This window comes from Zonotrichia leucophrys, chromosome 8, assembly GCF_028769735.1.
Source record: "Zonotrichia leucophrys gambelii isolate GWCS_2022_RI chromosome 8, RI_Zleu_2.0, whole genome shotgun sequence".
Classification (NCBI taxonomy): domain Eukaryota; kingdom Metazoa; phylum Chordata; class Aves; order Passeriformes; family Passerellidae; genus Zonotrichia; species Zonotrichia leucophrys.
In genome coordinates this window covers 6,681,451-6,700,125 of record NC_088178.1, presented here as the reverse complement: position 1 = coordinate 6,700,125, position 18,675 = coordinate 6,681,451, and the positions used below count along the sequence as shown (strand labels likewise).

Below are 18,675 nucleotides of genomic sequence, written 5' to 3'. Positions count from 1 at the left end.
CTGATGTAAGGAGATATTTCAGAGGTAGAATGAGATGCCGTGATTGGTTTTTGGAAGTTGATTTTGTGGTCTGAAAGGGAAGAGGGCGAATTTGTGTTCTGTGGGGAGTGCTCGGGGCACAGACAAAAGGTGTGATAGCATGTTTGTAGCTGGTGGGATGGACGGGTGTCCAGATGCTGCAAAGTCTTGAGAATGCCATGAATTCCCTAGAGACTGGCATGAAGTTAGGATTTTGCTTTTGCAAGTCTGGATTAGAAGAGAACACTGGAGTGCAGGGAGATGGTGGAAGGCAGTGGCAAAACAAGTGTTCCATTTTGCAAGGAGCCCTAGGAGTTCCCCCTGGCTGTATTTGGCACTGGGGTGTGCCTGAAGGTGCTGTGCTCCCGTTGCAGGTCCTGTCGGGGGGCCGGGTGCTGGCACTGCCCAGTGCCCAGCTCAGTGACACGGGGACATACACATGTGTGGCTGTCAACGCTGCGGGGGAGAGCCAGAGGGACATCGACCTCCACGTGTATGGTGAGTGACAAACATCTTCCTTTTGGCTCTCAGAGCTGCTCTTCAAGCTTTAATGTAGCACACTGGACCCAGACCCTGAGCAGTGATGAGTAAAAGTAGTCCCAACCTGTAATGGAGGGCCAGGTGAGGAGGAGTGGTTTGTGTATGGAAGTTAAAACATATATGCACATTCACCTTCATTTACTAAAGCATGTAGATGTGTCCTGTGTATCCTTGAAGAAATGTAACTACAGCAGTGAATTTACAGGTCTAATGCATAAAAGCTCATTTACAAATGAGAAAACACATGTTTGTGTAAACCAGATGGATCTGCCAGGTGAGAGATATTCTTGGGCCCAGTGCTCTGTTGTCTTTATGGCACCAGAAGGAGGTACTGGGAGTTCCTCATCCAGCTCTGCAGTTCCCATGCCATTCCCAAGCCTTGCTCTGCCTGCCTAAATGGAGGGCACTCTTTTAGTGCTAAATAGTGACACTGTGTTGAGTCCAGCCAGTCAGCTCTGTCTCCTTAAAGGAGCAGGAAAGAGGTGTTTTTTAGTTTGTCAGTTTTCCAGATTGTCAGTGAGTTAATTCTGAATTTTTTTTGCCTGAACCTGTATAAATTCATCCTCCCTTCTGATTCAGGCAATGGCCTCAGATACCTGGTGGGATTGTTGAGATTATCCTGTGCAGGATTTTGGTGATCCCTGCAGGTCTCTTCCAACTCAGAATATTCTGTGATTCTGTGCTTTCTTGTAACTTGTATGAATTTATTCCTGGATTTTTTGTAACTTGCATCAGATGCCTTTTCATATTCATAGAATGGTTTGGGTTGGAAGGGAGCTTAAAACTCACCCAGTCCTACCCTGTGCCATGGGCAGGGACACCTCCCACTATCCCAGGTTGCTCCAAGCACCATCCACCCTGGCCTTGGACACTTATAGGGAAGCCACAGCTTCTCTGGGCACCCTGTGCCAGGGCCTCACCACCCTCACAGGGGAGGATTCTTCCCAATATCCCATCTAACCCTGCCCTCTGGAAGGCACTTCTAACTATCCTGTCCCTCCAGGTGCTTGCCCAAAGTCCCTCTCCAGTTCTCTTGGAGCCTCTTCAGGAACTGGAAGGGTCTCTAAGGTCACCCATGTTGTGTTCTCAGAGCCCATGGGTGCTGTGCCAGCAGGGATGCCAGGGAGTGTGACTGTAGCAGGTTTTGTGTTCCCTTGGACATCTCAGAGGATTTGTCCAGCAGTGAAATGATATCAGTAATCTGATATTTGTTTTAGAAATGTTACAGTTTCATATGTGTAGAGAGGCATTTGGAATTGAGGCACTTTTGGGGTTTTGCTTCTGCTTTCAGTAGGTCAGTGGACTCTGCCAGTCTCCAGCATTATGGCAAACCTTGCAAGAAAAGTTAGGAGTTTGGATGATGAGTTCTAAGAAGGGGGCAGCTGGCCAAGTTATTTGTTCCTGAGTTTGACTTTCAGAATTGTCTCCCTTGTTAGGGTACTTCTGACTGAAGTCCTGGTGACTTTTGCATCTGGAAGGGGCAGTTAGAAACCCAGGGCTCTGCTGTGGCAAGTGAGCCAAAGTTAATATAGGCTGGAATATTTCATGTCCAGAGCAAGGAATGTCACGGTCTCCTTTGGACTTTGAGGACAGGTGTGTATGTCTGTGTAATGTGACATAGGTATATTTATTATTCCTCTTTTATTTTCTGGAACCTCTGTCCATTTCAGCTGGAGGAAATGAAAAGAGTTAGGAGTTGTGTGTATTTAAAATTAATGTTGTATTTGAAGCTGGCCAGGGTTGAGCTCAGCTGCAGGACCAGCTTGAGTGAGGCTGTCACCAAAAAGTAATATTGCTCTTCAGACTTGCCTCATAAGAGCAATCTAATTAAGAAGCCACAGGAGGAAAATTATTTGGAGTAGAGTTGGAGCTGAGTTGGTTGGAAATGTGCACTGAGCCAGGAATTGGAACAAGCTCACTTACTTACAGTTACTATGAGCATAATTAGATTAATTTTAAACCCCATTCCTTCAGAAATAAGTGCTTTAGTGTCTGTGTCATAAACTCAGATTCCTTTTGAGCACATTTCAATTCATTGAGCTGAGAGGAGAAGTAAATGGTTGAAAAGTCTTTGGAAATAAATTTGCCTTCTGCAGGAATGGATCAGTTTCCAAGTCTCAGTTCCACAATACTCACAAAGAATCTGGACCTTTGTGAGTTCTAGAAAGATAAAAAGATAAACAGTTTTTTTTTTCACTTACTATATTTCTTATCCACAGGGACCAGGCTTTTCCTTAAATTATTTCCAATCTGTGAAATCAGCAGCTCTGCTCTGTACTTCCTGGGCATGAAACACAAAGCTTGATTGTTCCTGGTCTTTCAGGCCACCTCGACAGCTGCCTTGCTGTCCCCTGAGTGCCACTTTGGGACCTGTTCTGCTCTCCCATGTGTGATTAACTTACTGTGCTTGTTCTCACAGATGGCCCCACTGCCTCCCTTCTCACCCCAAAGTTCTGTGCGCTCAGACCCTCAGTGTCTGGGGTCATGGATCCCAAAACTAAAGGACAAAGGAAATGTCACAATAAACGCTCTTATATTTGGTCGTGGTCAACTTCTTGGGGGCAGTATTTGGTCTGTGTTCTTTTTGACTCCAGCCATGAACACTTTCCCTGTGGAAAATTTCTGATTTGCTGTGTTCAAGGTTTAGTTCTTAAATGCCTTCTCAGTTACTTTTGTTTTTCTGCTTGTGGAAACACAGAATTAAAAAATAGGAGTGGAAATGTGTTTTCTTAAATCCTGGCACTGTTCAAGAACAGCTAATGGGTTTCAATTGAAGTGTCCAGTGTTCCACTGTTTTTTATTTCTACAAAGAAAACTTTCCTTTCAAAAGGGGATTTTTCTACTGTCTGATTTGGAAATAATAGTGTAATAATGAGGTTATCACTGAACTGCAGGACAAATGTAAATATAGTGCTCAGTGCCAACAACTGCATTAATTGGTAGATACCACAAACATGATCCATGAGCTAATTGTAGATTATTATTTGTCGATTAAGTCATTAACCTATTGACTTGCTTGCTGACCATGAATTCTGTATATGACTTACTCTGTCAGCTGTATTTGGCCATCTCTGGACAACTTATCTGTGGGTCAGAGTTTTCCTTAAAGCTAAGTATCCTTCTTGGCACTATCTGGAACAGCTTAAGACATTTTTTACTTCTGGAGTTGATTGTTATACTGTGAGCTTTTTCAATCAGCAGCTCTTTTTCTTTCTTGCAGGAATGCATTCCCCCATTTTTATGTACTGGGCATTTTCCTTTCTAGCTACATTTAAGGGGTTTTTTTGCTACTCTTGACTTATCCTTATGATTTCTCTGTAGCTGATACCTCACTAGTGTTATTTTGTGTGAAAGGAAGTCTGTAAATATCAAAAATTATTATTGTCGTTTTTGTGGTATAAAGGAGACTGAACTTGTGTGTAGCTGAAGGCATGTGGTTTTATCTTTGTACAGTGAAGTCCCTTAACTCGACATTATGTATGCTCTGTGAAATCTTCAGTGCCCAAAGGTCCCTTGGTTTTAGCAATAGGACAAGAGCAAATAGCCTCAGGTTGTGCTAGGGGAGGGTCAGGTTGGATATTAGGAAAAATTCTTCACAGGAAGGATGGTCAGGTGCTGGCACATCTGCCCAGGGCAGGGGTGGAGTTGCCATCCCTGGAGGGGTTTAAGACCAGTGGATGTTGCCCGTGCTGGGGAATGGTTGGCCTGGATGGTCTCAGAGGGCTTTTCCAAGGTAACCCATTGTGTGATTGTGTTGGTGCAGTCCCTCCTGACATCGTGGGCGAGGAGCAGAACGTGTCAGTGCTGCTTGGCCAGGCGCTGGAGCTGCGGTGCCAGGGCAGCGCCGTGCCCCCACCCCGCCTCGCCTGGCTCAGGGACGGGCGGCCCTTGCTGGAGAAGCCAGGCCTGAGCATCTCTGCAGATGGCAGCGTGCTGAAGGTAAGCTGGGCAGGCTGGGCTCGCCCTGGGGAGCTGCACCCTCCGTGGAGGTGGGACAGCAGAGTAGTGTGTGAGGAGGGAGGGATGGCAGAGATGTACCACAGCTGTCTGGGTACAGAGCTTGCTGGATTCATGCTGTATTATTAATATTCTGGGAGACATTTGTAAAAATAAAATTGAAACCTTAGCCCCCTCTCCCTGCATATTTCATGAATAATTATGTAGGAAGAAGAAACTCAGGTTTTCCTTTTGTCCCCAGATTGAAGGAGCTCAAGTGCAGGACACTGGACGCTACACTTGTGAAGCGACAAATGTTGCTGGGAAAACTGAGAAGAACTATAATGTCAATATTTGGGGTAAGATTTATTAAGCTTATTCCAGAAATGGGAACAAGGTTCAGAGCTGAATTATGATGTGAGACACTGAAATCCTCTGTAGTTCATCAATGCTGAGCTGCTGAGGCTTGTACAGGGATATATTGTTGTGTTTGCTGTAGTTGAACAGGCCTAAGGCAGTGCACACATTTTTCAAATTGCTTTAATTTAGTTCTAAATTAACACCAGTTACAGGCCTTTGTTGAGCTTGCAGGAACAAGAGTAGTTAGAACTATAACTAGCGAGTGGCATCCCTTCTCATGGCAGGGGCTTGGAACAAGATAATCTTTAAGGTCCCTTCCAGCCTATACCATTCTGTGAGCATGATTCTACCTGGGTTTGGATCCACAGCTTTTAGTCCATTTAAAGTAACATGCCAACTTTCCACTTACTGAAATGTTGAAGCATTGAAAATTCAGATAAATAAAAGCTGCCTTACAAACTTAGTTAGTGCTGCATCATAAAAACAGCTTGAATAATTTTTTCTATGGCTCTGTGATGAATATGGCTTAGGACATTATTTTAATAATTGCTTATGAGGAGATTTTCTGCACCATCATTTTCTTCTCATGCTCAAAACTGAAATGTCCCTGTTTTACTATTGTAAATCAATTTCTTACTTTGGAGTCACAAGACTAGAATTACATACGAGGGTTTGTAACACTAAAATGACGTTTTTCAGTTCAGATTTCAAGTCTGACATTATTAAAAGATCCATTCATGTCATTTGAGTTAGAGGTGGATGTTGTAGTACCATGCCATTTTCCTATGCTGAAGCAAATACCATTTGCTGTGCAGGTCAGTCTCTGCTTGCTCTTTCTCTCCCAGACTTTTGCACAGGACCTTTGCTGGAGGGATTTAGATTTGTTCCATTGTGCAGTAGGACCTTTCCAGTAGGATTTGAATGGAGGAATAATTCTTTGCTAGTTAGCAGCTTTGATGGGATAAGCTTGATAGAAACCACAGGCTGCCTGTGAAAGCCATCTGTGGATAATTGTTTAGAATTATAGCTTTCATTTATGCCCCGCATCCAAAGTCCTCCTTGCTATATTTTGACATTTTAAATCCAGGAAATGTATCCTTCAGAGGATCTGTGAGAGCTAAGTGTAGATCCAGGAGCCAGCCTGTGAGTTAAATGAAGAGAATAGCACAGGCTTCTCCTGGCTGGAAGCAGGACAAATCAAGGGTAAAGCAGACAGTACCATAAGGCCCTTGTTGTTTCAAACCCCATACTTCTGGTTGCTGCTGGAGAGCTGGAGGTGTCAAAAGGAGAAACTGGATATTGTCACATGCATTAAAACGTGCTGCATAATTATCTCACCTGGGAGGTTTTATTTGTCAGGTTCAACCTACATTCTCCTCTGTTTTTTCTTGGTCTCTACCTACTCTATTTTCATCTGATGAAAATGATTCCCTGGTTCCTAAGAGGTGATTAGCCCTTCCCTAGGGATTGAACCAAAGCTTTTTAAGACTGAGAATCAGAGTAAAACACTGGTCCCTTTTGTCTGCAGCTGGTTTAGAGTCACAGAGCTGTAAAGCAGAGTGATCCTTCTGTTGCAGGAGGGCGATCAGAGGGATGGGATCCATAGCTTTGGATGTGGCAGCTAGTGTGCTGATGCAGGAAACATTCAAAGGAAAAATGTAGGCTGAATTTTAAAAGTCACTGATGATGATGATCTCTGTGGGCTTATTAGCTGAGGCCATGAATGAGGCAGGCTCTTGGAGCTGGAGTCACTTGACGAAGTTCCCGAAACCATCTTTGTTCGGTGAAGTCCATTAAAGGCAGCCCAAATTAAAGCCTGTGCATGCAGCAGCCCTTAGTGCCCAAAAGGATGGATGCAGTCATTCCCAAGTGTATTGTTCCCTACCCAGGGCCTGATTAGCATTGAGGAGACAATCCTTGTCATTACTTCAGAGCTGAATGGGAGAGATTTGCATGAGGGTCATTTGGGGTTTACTGCTGGCTAATAATGTATTGTTTCAAAGACTGCACTTATTTGGCTTTTCTTTGCAGTGTCACCAAGTATTTCTGGCTCAGATGACAGCTCTCAGCTGACAGTCAATGAAGGGAGCTTGATTAGCCTCATCTGTGAGTCCAGTGGCATCCCACCACCCAGCCTCACTTGGAAAAAGAATGGTGGGTAACTGCCAGTTGTCTGTTTTATAAAGCAAATGGGATGATTCTGACCTGCTGGGTTTGCTTTTCATCTTGTGTATATTTCGGATGGTGTGTTCTGAGGAGTTCAAATGTGCAGATATATCTGCATAATCCTGGCACTGAGTAACGTGAGCTCGAGGAGCAGATTATTCCCTTCTGTCTATCTCACCTCTGCTTGGATTAGGTGTTTCTAAAGGTGCAAGAGAAGTGCAGTGCTGAGATTGCTCAAAAATGAACTGTGGAGCACTTAAAATGTTTATTTACCATGGAGCAACAGGACAGCAGCACAGTGCCCCATGCCTGGAAGTGTTCCAGACCAGGGTAGAGGTCTTCTGAGCAAGTGGAAGGTGTCTGGGCCCTTGGCAGAGAGTTGGAATGAGATGATCTTTAAAGTCCCTTCCAACCCAAACCATTTTGGTATTGTAAGACTTGTTTGTGGATCCCAGATATCAGGGCCAGGGTCACTGGGAGTCCCTTGGTGTGAAGTTGAGTTTCTGCCCTGTGATCCACTGCATAAGATAGATTCTCTGAGCTGGTTTTAAATCTGCAGCCATGGCATCCTGCCAAGTGGTGAAGATAGGTGTAGTTGTAGTCATTGCAAACCCTTTCTCTCCTCCCATCTTGCACACCTTGTGCTTTAGGGGTCAGTTACATTGCCAAACACCTCTTTAGGAGTTGGCAGACAAAGCCAGCTATTTTCAGCACCTTCTTTTAGCACTGCTGGAGAGAGAATACAGGACAAAATAAGATAATTTACTTCTCCAGTGTGGTAATTCTTGTGTTATTAATCAATATTACTTATATTTGTGTTTTTCTAAGCAGAACAATTAAATATGGTATGTATTTGTTTTAATTAATTTTGGCTCATGGAAAGAGCAGGTTTTAATTACAGAACACTTTTTCCAATGCATAACATTTTCAGAGAACAGGAAGTTCTTTTAAAACCCTGTCTCTTGGAAGTTAGAAAGGCCTTGTATGACATGTAAATGCACTGCAAGGCTAATGTGTGTACACTTAATGGCAGGAAGGATACTTAAACCTGCTAGAAAGTCTAGAAAAGCAGTTAGAAAGGAAGAGTCTCTTTTTCAGCATGTTGACTTTTGGTGCACTTTATAGAGAGGACTGTAAAGGCACAAGAGGGAAACGAAGATTCAGCTTGTTAGAAGTATTCATGGCAGGTGCATTCCTTCTGTCAGGAAGTCTCCCTGCAGTTTGGAAAGATGAAAATGGATAACCTGAGGTCTCCAAGACTGAAGAATCTGCTCAGAGAATGCAGTGGGAGTTTGCTGTCATGTTTCTACTGCGTATTTCCTGAGAAGAAGCCTGTGACACACAGCACATAGTGTGAAACCTAAACTATATATTTCTAAGCACTGGCTGTGGAGGGTGAGACAATTATATGCTGAAAAGTGAGTCACCTTTTACTGAAAGTGCTGGACTTTCTGCTCAGTGGAGGTGTTCCAAACTCTGGATGGATGTGAGTGAGAGTCAGTGTGCTTTAGCTCAGGGTATGCCATGAAATCAGTGGTTAATACAAAAAGTCCTCAGGATCTGCTTCTGCCAAGTTCCTGCTCTCTGGAAAAACTCTGACAGAGTACATCTAAAATGGGCAAATGTACAACTCAGTCCTTTTGAATGAGCCAGTGGACTTCATACCACATGACTTTGATTTGCTCCTGGCCACTTGTGTGGTTTTATGTGACAGAATGTGTCTTGCAGGCTCTCCTGTGGTGCCGGAGCCATCGGGAAGGGTGCGGGTGCTGTCTGGGGGCAGACAGCTCCAGGTTGCAGTTGCTGACAGATCTGATGCTGCATCTTACACCTGTATTGCTTCCAACGTGGCTGGGAGTGCCACCAAAGAGTACAGCCTGCAAGTGTACAGTAAGTGCCAGGAAAACTCTGATCATGGTTTACCAGTTGGGCATTAATGTTATGGGGGTGTGAGCTAGGCAGTGATGTTGAGCTGCAGGCTCTCCAGAGACGGAGTGCTGGCTGTAGGACTATTTAGAGGTAGTTCAAGGAGAGTGTTATATCATTAAAATTTTGGCAATTTGGACCTGTAGCTTGACCAAGACATTGCATATCCCTGTTGAAAGTGCACAGTCCACTGATATAACCCCTTTATTCTTGTCCCCAAGCTGCAGTAGTGATGACAACTGAATGAACTTAGATTTCTCTTAATTCCCTTAGACTTTACTATATTTTTGTTGGGACTAAAAGGACGTATTTTTAAACAATCCTACAGAGAAGAAAATCTTCCAAAATCTGTAGGGATTGATAGTGTGGGGACACTTTTGAATTTAATTGTCTTTTTGAATTTAATTTTTTCTCATTTGTATTTTAAAAATTGCCTGTAAGTTAACATTTTAAAAACCATTTTTACTTTATGCTGTGGGAGAGGGGGAAAGGAGCTGATTTGTTTTTTACTGACCCTGCTGCTCTGGAAAATTGACTCAGCAGCAGGTGAAGATTCTGAAGTGCAGCTCCCAGTTGACTCCTACGCTGGCTGTGTCCCTTTTTCTTCCGTAGCTCAACCAACTATATCCAACAGTGGTCCCCACCCGTCAGAGGTCGTTGTCACCCAGGGAAGCGAAATATCCCTGGAGTGCGAGGCTCAGGGCATTCCTGAGCCAGCAGTGACGTGGCTGAAGGACGGGCGGGCGCTGGGCAGTGGCAGGGAGGTGGCAGTGCTGGCCGGGGGCCGTGTCCTGCGGCTGCAGCGCGCCCGCGTGTCCGACACCGGCCGCTACGTCTGCGTGGCCACCAACGCCGCCGGTCTGGCCGACAGGAAATACGACCTCAGTGTCCACGGTGAGTGGGGCCGCATGGGGCACGTGGAGATTCACCACTGGGTGGCCAGGCAATGGTGTGCAGCTCCTGGATCTGCTGCAGGGCATGCAGCTCTAGTTGCACCGTTAGGAAAAGCCCAAAACCTAGTTTATAACTCCTGAATATTTAAAAATGTTAGCCCTCTTTGTGTTAATATCAATCTACCCCAAGTTGCTTCATCTCCCAAGACAACCAGGATATGGTACAATTGTACATTATACTGGAGTGAATGTCATGGGGGGAAATATTTTGTTGTTGGAGAGAGAGAAATTAAGGTTTAACCAAGACTACCCTGCTACTCACTCTCAGGAAACTAATATTTGGGTGACACTAATGTTGTGAGCAAAATGAATTTGTATTTGCTCTGAAGTATGACTTTTCCTTATTCTTTGCTGTAGTTCCCCCAAGTATTGGTGGTTACCTGCAGCTGCCTGAAAACATCAGCACTGTGGAGAAGAATCCCATCTCCCTGGTTTGTGAAGCCTCAGGAATCCCCTTGCCTGCAATCACGTGGCTCAAGAATGGATTGCCCATCACCTTGAACAGCTCAGTGCGAGTCCTCTCAGGTACAAAAGGTGGAGGGCATCTCACTTTGTCATGCCCAGAAATGCACTTCATTATCTCTCCTATTTATTTTTCTCCACCTCTTCCTCTTCACAGTTGTTTTACCATTTAAAGAGGAAAAATCTTTGAAAGAACAAATGACAAAAAACAAAACACATCTCTGATTTCTATGGGTCTGTATATGAAACCAAAGACAGCCTCAGAAATGAGTGCATGTAAAAGCATTTCTGGCTGTGTTGTTTCTTTGACCTTGTATTTGCCACTGGCAAGTAGAAATCTCATGACAATAACTTTCTATGAAGTTTTATGATAGCCACCATACAAAGCCTGCATCATGAACCTAAGAAAACAATCAGAAGGTAAAGAGGCGGAAGGTGTTTAAGAGCTCAGCTTCATTTGAAGCTGATAAGCTTTAGGGTATTTTAATGAGTGCAACTTTTAATGTCACAGATAGTCCTGTCCTATGCTTTCCCATTTTTGCATATGGTGTGTGGAAAAAGGAGTGGGAGTGTGATTATTTTCCAGAATGAACCTGGCTCTGGAAGCTGCTCTGCATTCCCTTCTGTTTCAAGTTGCAATCAACAAAAATAACATCTTCTGGGCTTGATTGTTTCTGTCCTGTCTGTTGCTTTCTACTCCCACACTAATCTCACCTCCCGAATCGAGAGTGAGGAAGGGAGAGACAAAAAGATGTTTATTGTCTCTGGATGTTGGCTGTGTGGGAGGGGAAACACGCCAGGGCTCAGGGCTTTGTTTTCCTCCAAACTTTGTGCTTCAGAAAGCTACATGTTGTGGTAGTGAACTGTAGCCAGTATGGCACTTGGAGCTTTATTTGTGCTTGTAAAGCTGTAAAAAACAACAACAACAAAAATCCTCCTCTAATTTTGGATTTAAATACTTTGCCAAAGCAAGATTTTGGTTCTGTTAACTGAAAACATACTTGGCATTGTGGATAATTTCAGTGTGTGGACACACTGCTGGCCGCTTTTAGTCAGTTAATTCAGATCATGGAATCACAGAATATCTTGAGCTGGAAGGGACCCACAAGGACCATCCAGTCCAACTCCTGGCCCTGGACAGGACACCCCAATGACCCCACCAAGTGCTTGAGAGCATTTTCCAGATACTGATGTTTGCTTTTGATGGTCCTTCCTGCATATCTTCTAGGAAAAAGAAAAAAAAAATCCACTGTACCTCACCTGCTTCCCATGCAGCCTGTGCCTTAAACATACTTGCAAATCTTCCTTTTAAAGGAATGTGCCTGTGCAAAGGTGACTTGACTACCACAGAGTCAAGAAGAATCTGTTCTTTCAAACCATTGCGTGTAAACCACTGCTATTATCAGCTGTTACTCTTATTATTGATGGCACAATTAGTGCAAATGCTGGAAGAGAGAGGTGAAATTTTATTCCTTATCTATGAAAATACCTTAAGGGTATTTATAGAACAAGGTATTTATAGAGATAAGCTTATATTTATGTGTACACACATAATAATCACTGATGAGGCATTATTAATTTTCCTGAATATTCATTTAGAATCTCAGTACAGCAAAGCACTTTTGTGAGTGAAAACCCTGCTGAGGTCCTGTGTGCTATCCCAATTTCCTGCCCAGCACTGTGTGTTACAAGCACAGTGTTCCTGCCATGTCCTAAGTGCCAATCTATGAATCCCGTGCAGTGAAGCAGGATGTGTGTGCCCTGCCCAGCCTGGGATGGTGCTGGGTGGCAGAGCAGGGTGTGTGTGCCCTGCCCAGCCTGGGATGTAGGATGTGTGTGTCCTGCCCAGCCGATGGTGTGGGCAGACAGGGTGTGTGTGCCCTGCCAGCTGGGTGTAGGATGTGGGGGTAGTGTCCCTGCCCAGCCTGGGATGGTGCTGGGTGGCAGAGCAGGGTGTGTGTGCCCTGCCCAGCCTGGGATGTAGGATGTGTGTGCCCTGCCCAGCCTGGGATGGTGCTGGGTGGCAGAGCAGGGTGTGTGCCCTGCCCAGCCTGGGATGGTGCTGGCTGGCAGAGCAGGACTCTGATGCTGTTTTGGCTGTCTCAGGGGGCCGGACATTGCGGCTCAGCCCCGTGGGTGTGGCAGACGAGGGACATTACACCTGTGTGGTGACAAACGCTGCAGGAGAGGCCAGGAAGGACTTCCACCTCTCTGTCCTGGGTGAGTACCTGCTTGGGTTTGGGGCAGCACAAGAGAGGGGTTTGTACAGCAAGGGGGAGGGCATTCTGTATGCTTTGGTATTTTTAAAAATATTAGGCCGAAACACACACCCTTAGGGGGAGAAAAGTGAATTTGATACCACTGACAGAAAATTGGGCTGTAAAGAGAAGCTTTTTCTACATAGAATCATAGAAACCTGGAAGAGTTTAGGTTGGAAGGAACCTTGAAGCACATGTCATTCCAAACCTGCCCCACCCCCTCCCCATGAGCACCACTACCCCAGGTTGCTCCAAGCCCTGCCCAGCCTGGCCTTGGGTACTTTCAGGGATGACAACCTGCACCACAGCCTGCCCACCCTCACAGGGAAAAATTCCTTCCCAATATCCCATCTAACCCTGCCCTCTGGCAGTGGGAATCTATTCCCCCTTGTCCTGTCCCTCCAGGTCCTTGTGCAAAGTCCCTCTCCAGCTCTCTTGGATCTTCTCCAGGGTCAGCAATCCCAGATCCAGTACAGTGGAAACCTTTAGTCAGCAGAGCCTTTAGTATGACAAAGAATATAAACCAATGTGGTAAGGGGTGATCCTGCTCATGCACTTAGACCAGGAGTTGCCCAGCAGGCTCTTTAGATGCTATTTAGAACCATTAATGTATTGCTTAGTTTTGCAAATCAGTGTTTTCCCCAGAACACACTACTTTTTGGTTTAGTAACTTATTTTTATCAATAACTGTTAGGTCTGGCACAGTGCAAGTTTTCTCTCAGCATTTCTGTGTAGAATTTTGTTCTCTGTTTTTCCTTTCTCTGAGGTGCTGAGCGCCCCTCATCTTCCTTTGCCTCCAGCTGATTTGGGCATATTCAGCCAGTAAATGATAACTCCCATTCAAGTCAGTTCATGTTTATTTGATGAGCTCATGGAAGTGTAAGTGTGGTAGAATGGACGAGAGGGATAAACACTGGAAAGCACTCATTGTCTGACTGTTTTCTTTGGAGGGTTTTAGTAGCAGGGTGTTCTTGAGGGTTCTGGGAATCTCTATTGCATAGGCTTTGTTTTCCTTGAAGAAAAATGCTCAGTGAAGCTGATTTCAAGTGGAAAATTCCATTATTCCATTGTTCAGTCTTCTCTTCCCTCCCCCCAATAATTTGTCTTTCTAGAGGAAAGTTACTGGAATGGGTCCTGACAGTGGCACAGAATCCTTACCAGTTGCTGTCAGCGGGAGCTGTACACAGACATGCCAGGGTTTTTCTGGGTTACTGTAGGGGGTGCAGCAGTCTGCAGGCAGAGCTTGGTGGAATAAGCACAATATTTATATATTTGAAAAGGGTTTGCCATATTTTTGAAATTAAGATGTGTTGACGATTTACTGTATTATTTTGGAGTCAAAGCAATGAGTTGCTGTCTTTGTTTATGAATAGTAGTAACTTCTGGCCTGACTTAAGTGCTGAACTTTGATTTTAAGTTTTGTTTTTCCCCATCTGTTTCCTTCACTCAAGTTTGAACCTTTCATTAATTATCAGAAATCTGGTGTAACATTCTTGTCTCTGTTGACAATGAATTCTGCATATTTCCATGATTCTTACTTTTATAAAACGTTTGCTTCCAGCAACAAGCTAGATCACAAACAAGCTGTTAAACATATTAAATATATTTTAATTCCATTCTTCTTAGGTCTTCTATCTAGGCTGAAAGTTTTCACTTTGCAGGATTATTAAAACATAAATCAGGCTCCTTACTCTGACATTTTTGTTACAAAATTTCCTATATCTCCTGGAGACGGAGCTGCTTCCTAATTACTACAGGTCTCCTTTTCAGACTGTTGCACTCCATGCCTACTTTGAATTGTAGTGCCAATTTCTTTTGGCCTGACCTACAAATGCCTCTACCTTGAAAGAAATAATTGATCACAGCTTTTAACCAGTGCAGCTACTCCCCAGCATGCTCATAATCTGCCCTCCACATCCAAAAGCACAAGTTCACCAGGATAATTTGGAAACATGTCAGCCACATCAGCCATACAGTAGGAGTTTCCTTGCCTTGGGTTGGCTGTTTGGGGAGGGTGGGATAGGTATTTTAGGGATTTTATCTTTTACTTCCCTAGAAAAATGTAATTTGTACCACAGCAATGTGCCTTAGACCTGTGTAGTGTGTTCATTCCCATATGGAATTAGCTGTATTTGCAGAGAACGCTGATCAGCTGTGGCACAGCATCCACTTGTTGGGAATCTGTTGTATTGCTCTTCTTTTTTTATGGCAGTGATTGTGTAACCAAACACAAACAATGGTAAATTTGTTCTCCTAGTCCCGTGTTCCCAGGCTCATCCCTCCTGGCAGCATCCTCAAGCAGCCTGTTGTATTTCATTGTTGCTGAATCCATGCTGATGTTGTGTCCTTGCCTGTTGCAGTGCCTCCAGGGATTGTGGGGGAAAATGCACTTGAAGATGTGAAAGTGAAGGAGAAGCACGGAGTTACCCTGACGTGTGAGGTGACAGGTAAATGAACAGGTTATGATTTACCTTTGCTCATCAAAGCCATGGTCAGATCACTACTGGTGCTGCACAGCCTGTTTTTAACTGGATTTCAGTTCAGCAGGATTTTTGAATCTTGGATTTAACTGTGGTGCTTAGAGCAGGACTAAGCACTCTTTGTAAAGATTGGATGAGATGAACCCAGAGGGTGTTGCTGTGATATTTCTTCTTCAAAGGCCTATGGAATTTCAGACAAGGTATATATCACTTCAGGAGGTTCAAAGACTTCAGAATGCATTTTTCAGAACTTCCCTTCTTGAATGTACATGAAAAGCACACCTGAAACTGTATTTTCCTGTTTCTCAGAAATCTTGGTATATCCTAGAGGTTACGCACCAACTCATGTTTGCCATTTTCCCGACTCCATCAAGGGAACCCCGTGCCGCAGGTCACGTGGCTGAAGGATGGGCAGGCTCTCGCTGAGGCTGGAGATGCCAGGATCATGTCCAGAGGGCGATCCCTGCAGATCTCCGAGGCGCAGCTCCTGGACACGGGGCGCTACACCTGCGTGGCATCCAACGCTGCTGGGGACAGGAGCAAAACCTACAGCCTCAACGTGCTTGGTGAGCAGCTGGGCTGCCTCTGCCACAGGAGCCGGCAGCTCAGAAAGAGTCCTGTTGGAATTCTGTAGGGCTTTTTTGGCAGCAGTGCACAGGTTGCCTGTCTGTGATTAGAGTTTTACATCTTAGTAATTGATAGGTGGTAGGAGTTTAATAGAAACACCAGTGCTGTGCTTTAGACAACAGAGCTGGAGCACAGGGAACCTTCACAGGGTGTCACCCCTATGGAATGGGCAGGACAGCACTTTGGCTTATTGTGATTCAAGCAAGAAGCATCTGAAGAGCATTTCAGATTGTGATCTCTTCAGAAAAGATGAAACCATCTGCACTCCTCATTATTTTTTTTTTTTTCATGAGGGTTATTGCACAAAGAAGTGCAAACAATGGTGAGTTTGTTTTCCACACCCTTGTTCCTACGCTCATCCCTCCTTCCAGGATCATCAAGCAGCAGCTCTGCTCAAGGAGTGGTGGCTGGCTTCCTGGGGAGCTGTGGTTGACAAAGGCACGGGTGGGAGTGAATTCCACTGGTTTGGGATCACTGCTGACTTCAGGACAAAACATAAAACCTGCTGAGTGTTATCTGGGTCTGGGTTTTGGTGCTTCTTGTAGGACTGCTCCCCAGCTAGCTGAGGCTGCAGCCAGATTTCTGGACTGATCAGGGATCAAGAAAATAGGCTTTTTTCAGAGAGGGGCTTTCCTCCCTGTGGTTACTGATTTTGTTGTTCCCAGTGGCTCCAAGCATTGTGGGAGCAGACAGCCAAGGAAATGCAGAGGATATCACCGTTATCCTCAACAGCCCCACCTCACTGGTCTGTGAAGCTTATTCCTACCCCCCAGCCACCATCACCTGGCTGAAAGATGGGAATCCCTTAGAGTCCAGCAGAAACATCCGCATTCTGCCAGGTAAACGCTGTTCTTATTGAGAAATAACACCTGATCCTTTTATTGCATGTTTTTCTATTACAGACTTCTTTAAAAAAATCAAATTATATATTTCTATTAAGTGCAGTGCACTGGCACAGGTTGCCCAGAGAAGTTGTGGCTGCCCCATTCCTGGAAGTGTCCAAGGCCGGGCTGGATGAGACTTGGAGCAACCTGGGCTAGTGGAAGGTGCCCCTGCCCATGAATTGGCTTTAAGTTCCTTCCAACCCATTTTAGGATTCTTTGTACTTCTCTAGCACTTCCCATTCCAATATTTTTAAGTACTTCACATTGACTGATTGTTTATTTGTGTTTTATTATGTATTTATTATTTTGTACCGACAAGCAAAATGATGGAAAAATTCATATGAGTTAATGATGAATATAAATGACTCGCAATTAAATGTGGAAATTAGATGGAGAGAGATACAAATTAATAAAGAGAATGAGGTGGGATTTTTCTAGGTTATCAGTAGTTTGCCATTTTTAGTTAGTAGAATAACTTTTCCCTCGTACCTGTGGAAGTGGAAAATGGGAGCAAGCTTCAGAAGGAAGACTGGAGTACTGTAGATGTACAAGTACCTTACCTTGTTAACTGCAAGTGTTCAGAGAAAGAATGAGTCTTGGCTAAATATCTTCAAGAAATTCCCTGCACAAATTTCTTGACAAAATTTCTTAAGAAATTTCCCAAGAATCCATAAGCAACAGGAGTTGTGATCCATGGCACTGCCATGACTCATGCACTCATTTGTTACACATGGTAGTTAGCATAGTAAGCAGTCAAGTTTTCTGCTCTTCAAGGGGCAGATTTTGGACCAAAGGGTTGGAAATACGCTGCATGAATTTAAATAACCGGGAGGCAGGAGTGTGGTGTGAGTGCCATTAAAGGCTGTGTCTTTGGCAGGTGGGCGGACCCTGCAGATCCTGAATGCCCAGCAGGACAGCGCTGGAAGATACACCTGCATTGCCACAAACGAGGCTGGGGAGACACTGAGGCACTATGAAGTGATAGTCTACAGTATGGCAATGCTTTCAGTTTTTGAAATTCTAATTTTGCATTCTTCCATTTCCCTATTGCAGTCTTATCTGTCCTGATGAATACAAGATTTCCTATTAATGGCTTTGCTGAGCAGACATCTGTATTATCTCTGGCATTGCTGGTGGAAGGACACCAGAAAAGCTGATTGTTGCATCCTTTGCAATGCTACAGTTGTGCTAAAAACCTTTATGTCACTCAGGGGAGGACATTTAAGAAACACTGAACTCCGGTTTCCTCTGAAATGCTTCTTTTGGAGCTGATTTTCAGGTCAGATGAGTGCAGCACAATGAGAGATGTGAGCAGAGAATCTCCTGAGCATAGAAACCATTTTAGAAAAAGAGGAGACGGCCTCTAACATCTAATGGGACGCTTTATTGAGGAAGGCAAAACAGAAGGATACTATTTTTATATCCTTCCATAAGATCCTATATGCACAAGAGTTTTCCTATTTGAATATTTCTGTCAGCACATTTTCCTTTGAGAATCTCTACCTACTCAATTTTAATGCTCAAACTCTTCATTATGGGCTCAATCAAGCATGATTTTTAACTTTATTTTAAATTTCCCATTCTGATTTGGAATTGGTTTCTCCTTTACAGTACCCATACTGTTATTTAATTACACCAAGTCCTTAATAAGCCCCTTCTGGATTTGGAATAGCGAGAAGGTGACAAATGAGTTCATTACTAATGCATGGCTATGTGGGAATGTAATGCCCTCCATCCCCAAATGCCATTGCAACTGTCAGTTGTCATTAGGATACTGTAAGTATTAGGGGAAAATTTAAAAATTCCCAGTGGAAAAGAAGAGTCAAAAATTCTCTGAAAGCATTTTACATAATTTCAAAAATATTATGAGACCAAGCTGGGGGGCAGCTGAAAAATTTTGAAACATGCTATTTTCCTTCTGCTTCAGAAAGAAACAGGATTTTGCAACACTGGGATTTCAGTGGAAATGTTGAGTTTTGACTAGTTACCCTGAGTGTGGACTTGTGATCAAACATATGGTTCTGGGAATATTAGTTTCCATTAAAATGCTCCTTAACGAGTGCAA

General features: G+C 44.1%; 1 protein-coding gene across 1 annotated transcript in view; it reads left to right on the top strand.

Annotated features, from left to right (window-relative positions):
* Window positions 1–18,675, top strand: part of HMCN1 (hemicentin 1) — a 170,751-nt gene that overhangs the window by 94,327 nt on the left and 57,749 nt on the right. The window contains exons 40-51 of the mRNA XM_064720409.1: window positions 393–516; window positions 4,322–4,497; window positions 4,757–4,853; window positions 6,886–7,008; window positions 8,749–8,910; window positions 9,559–9,840; window positions 10,257–10,424; window positions 12,468–12,581; window positions 14,980–15,066; window positions 15,474–15,665; window positions 16,392–16,565; window positions 17,488–17,601. Coding sequence (XP_064576479.1) covers window positions 393–516; window positions 4,322–4,497; window positions 4,757–4,853; window positions 6,886–7,008; window positions 8,749–8,910; window positions 9,559–9,840; window positions 10,257–10,424; window positions 12,468–12,581; window positions 14,980–15,066; window positions 15,474–15,665; window positions 16,392–16,565; window positions 17,488–17,601 — 1,813 coding nt within the window. The remainder of the gene's footprint in view (window positions 1–392; window positions 517–4,321; window positions 4,498–4,756; window positions 4,854–6,885; window positions 7,009–8,748; window positions 8,911–9,558; window positions 9,841–10,256; window positions 10,425–12,467; window positions 12,582–14,979; window positions 15,067–15,473; window positions 15,666–16,391; window positions 16,566–17,487; window positions 17,602–18,675) is intronic.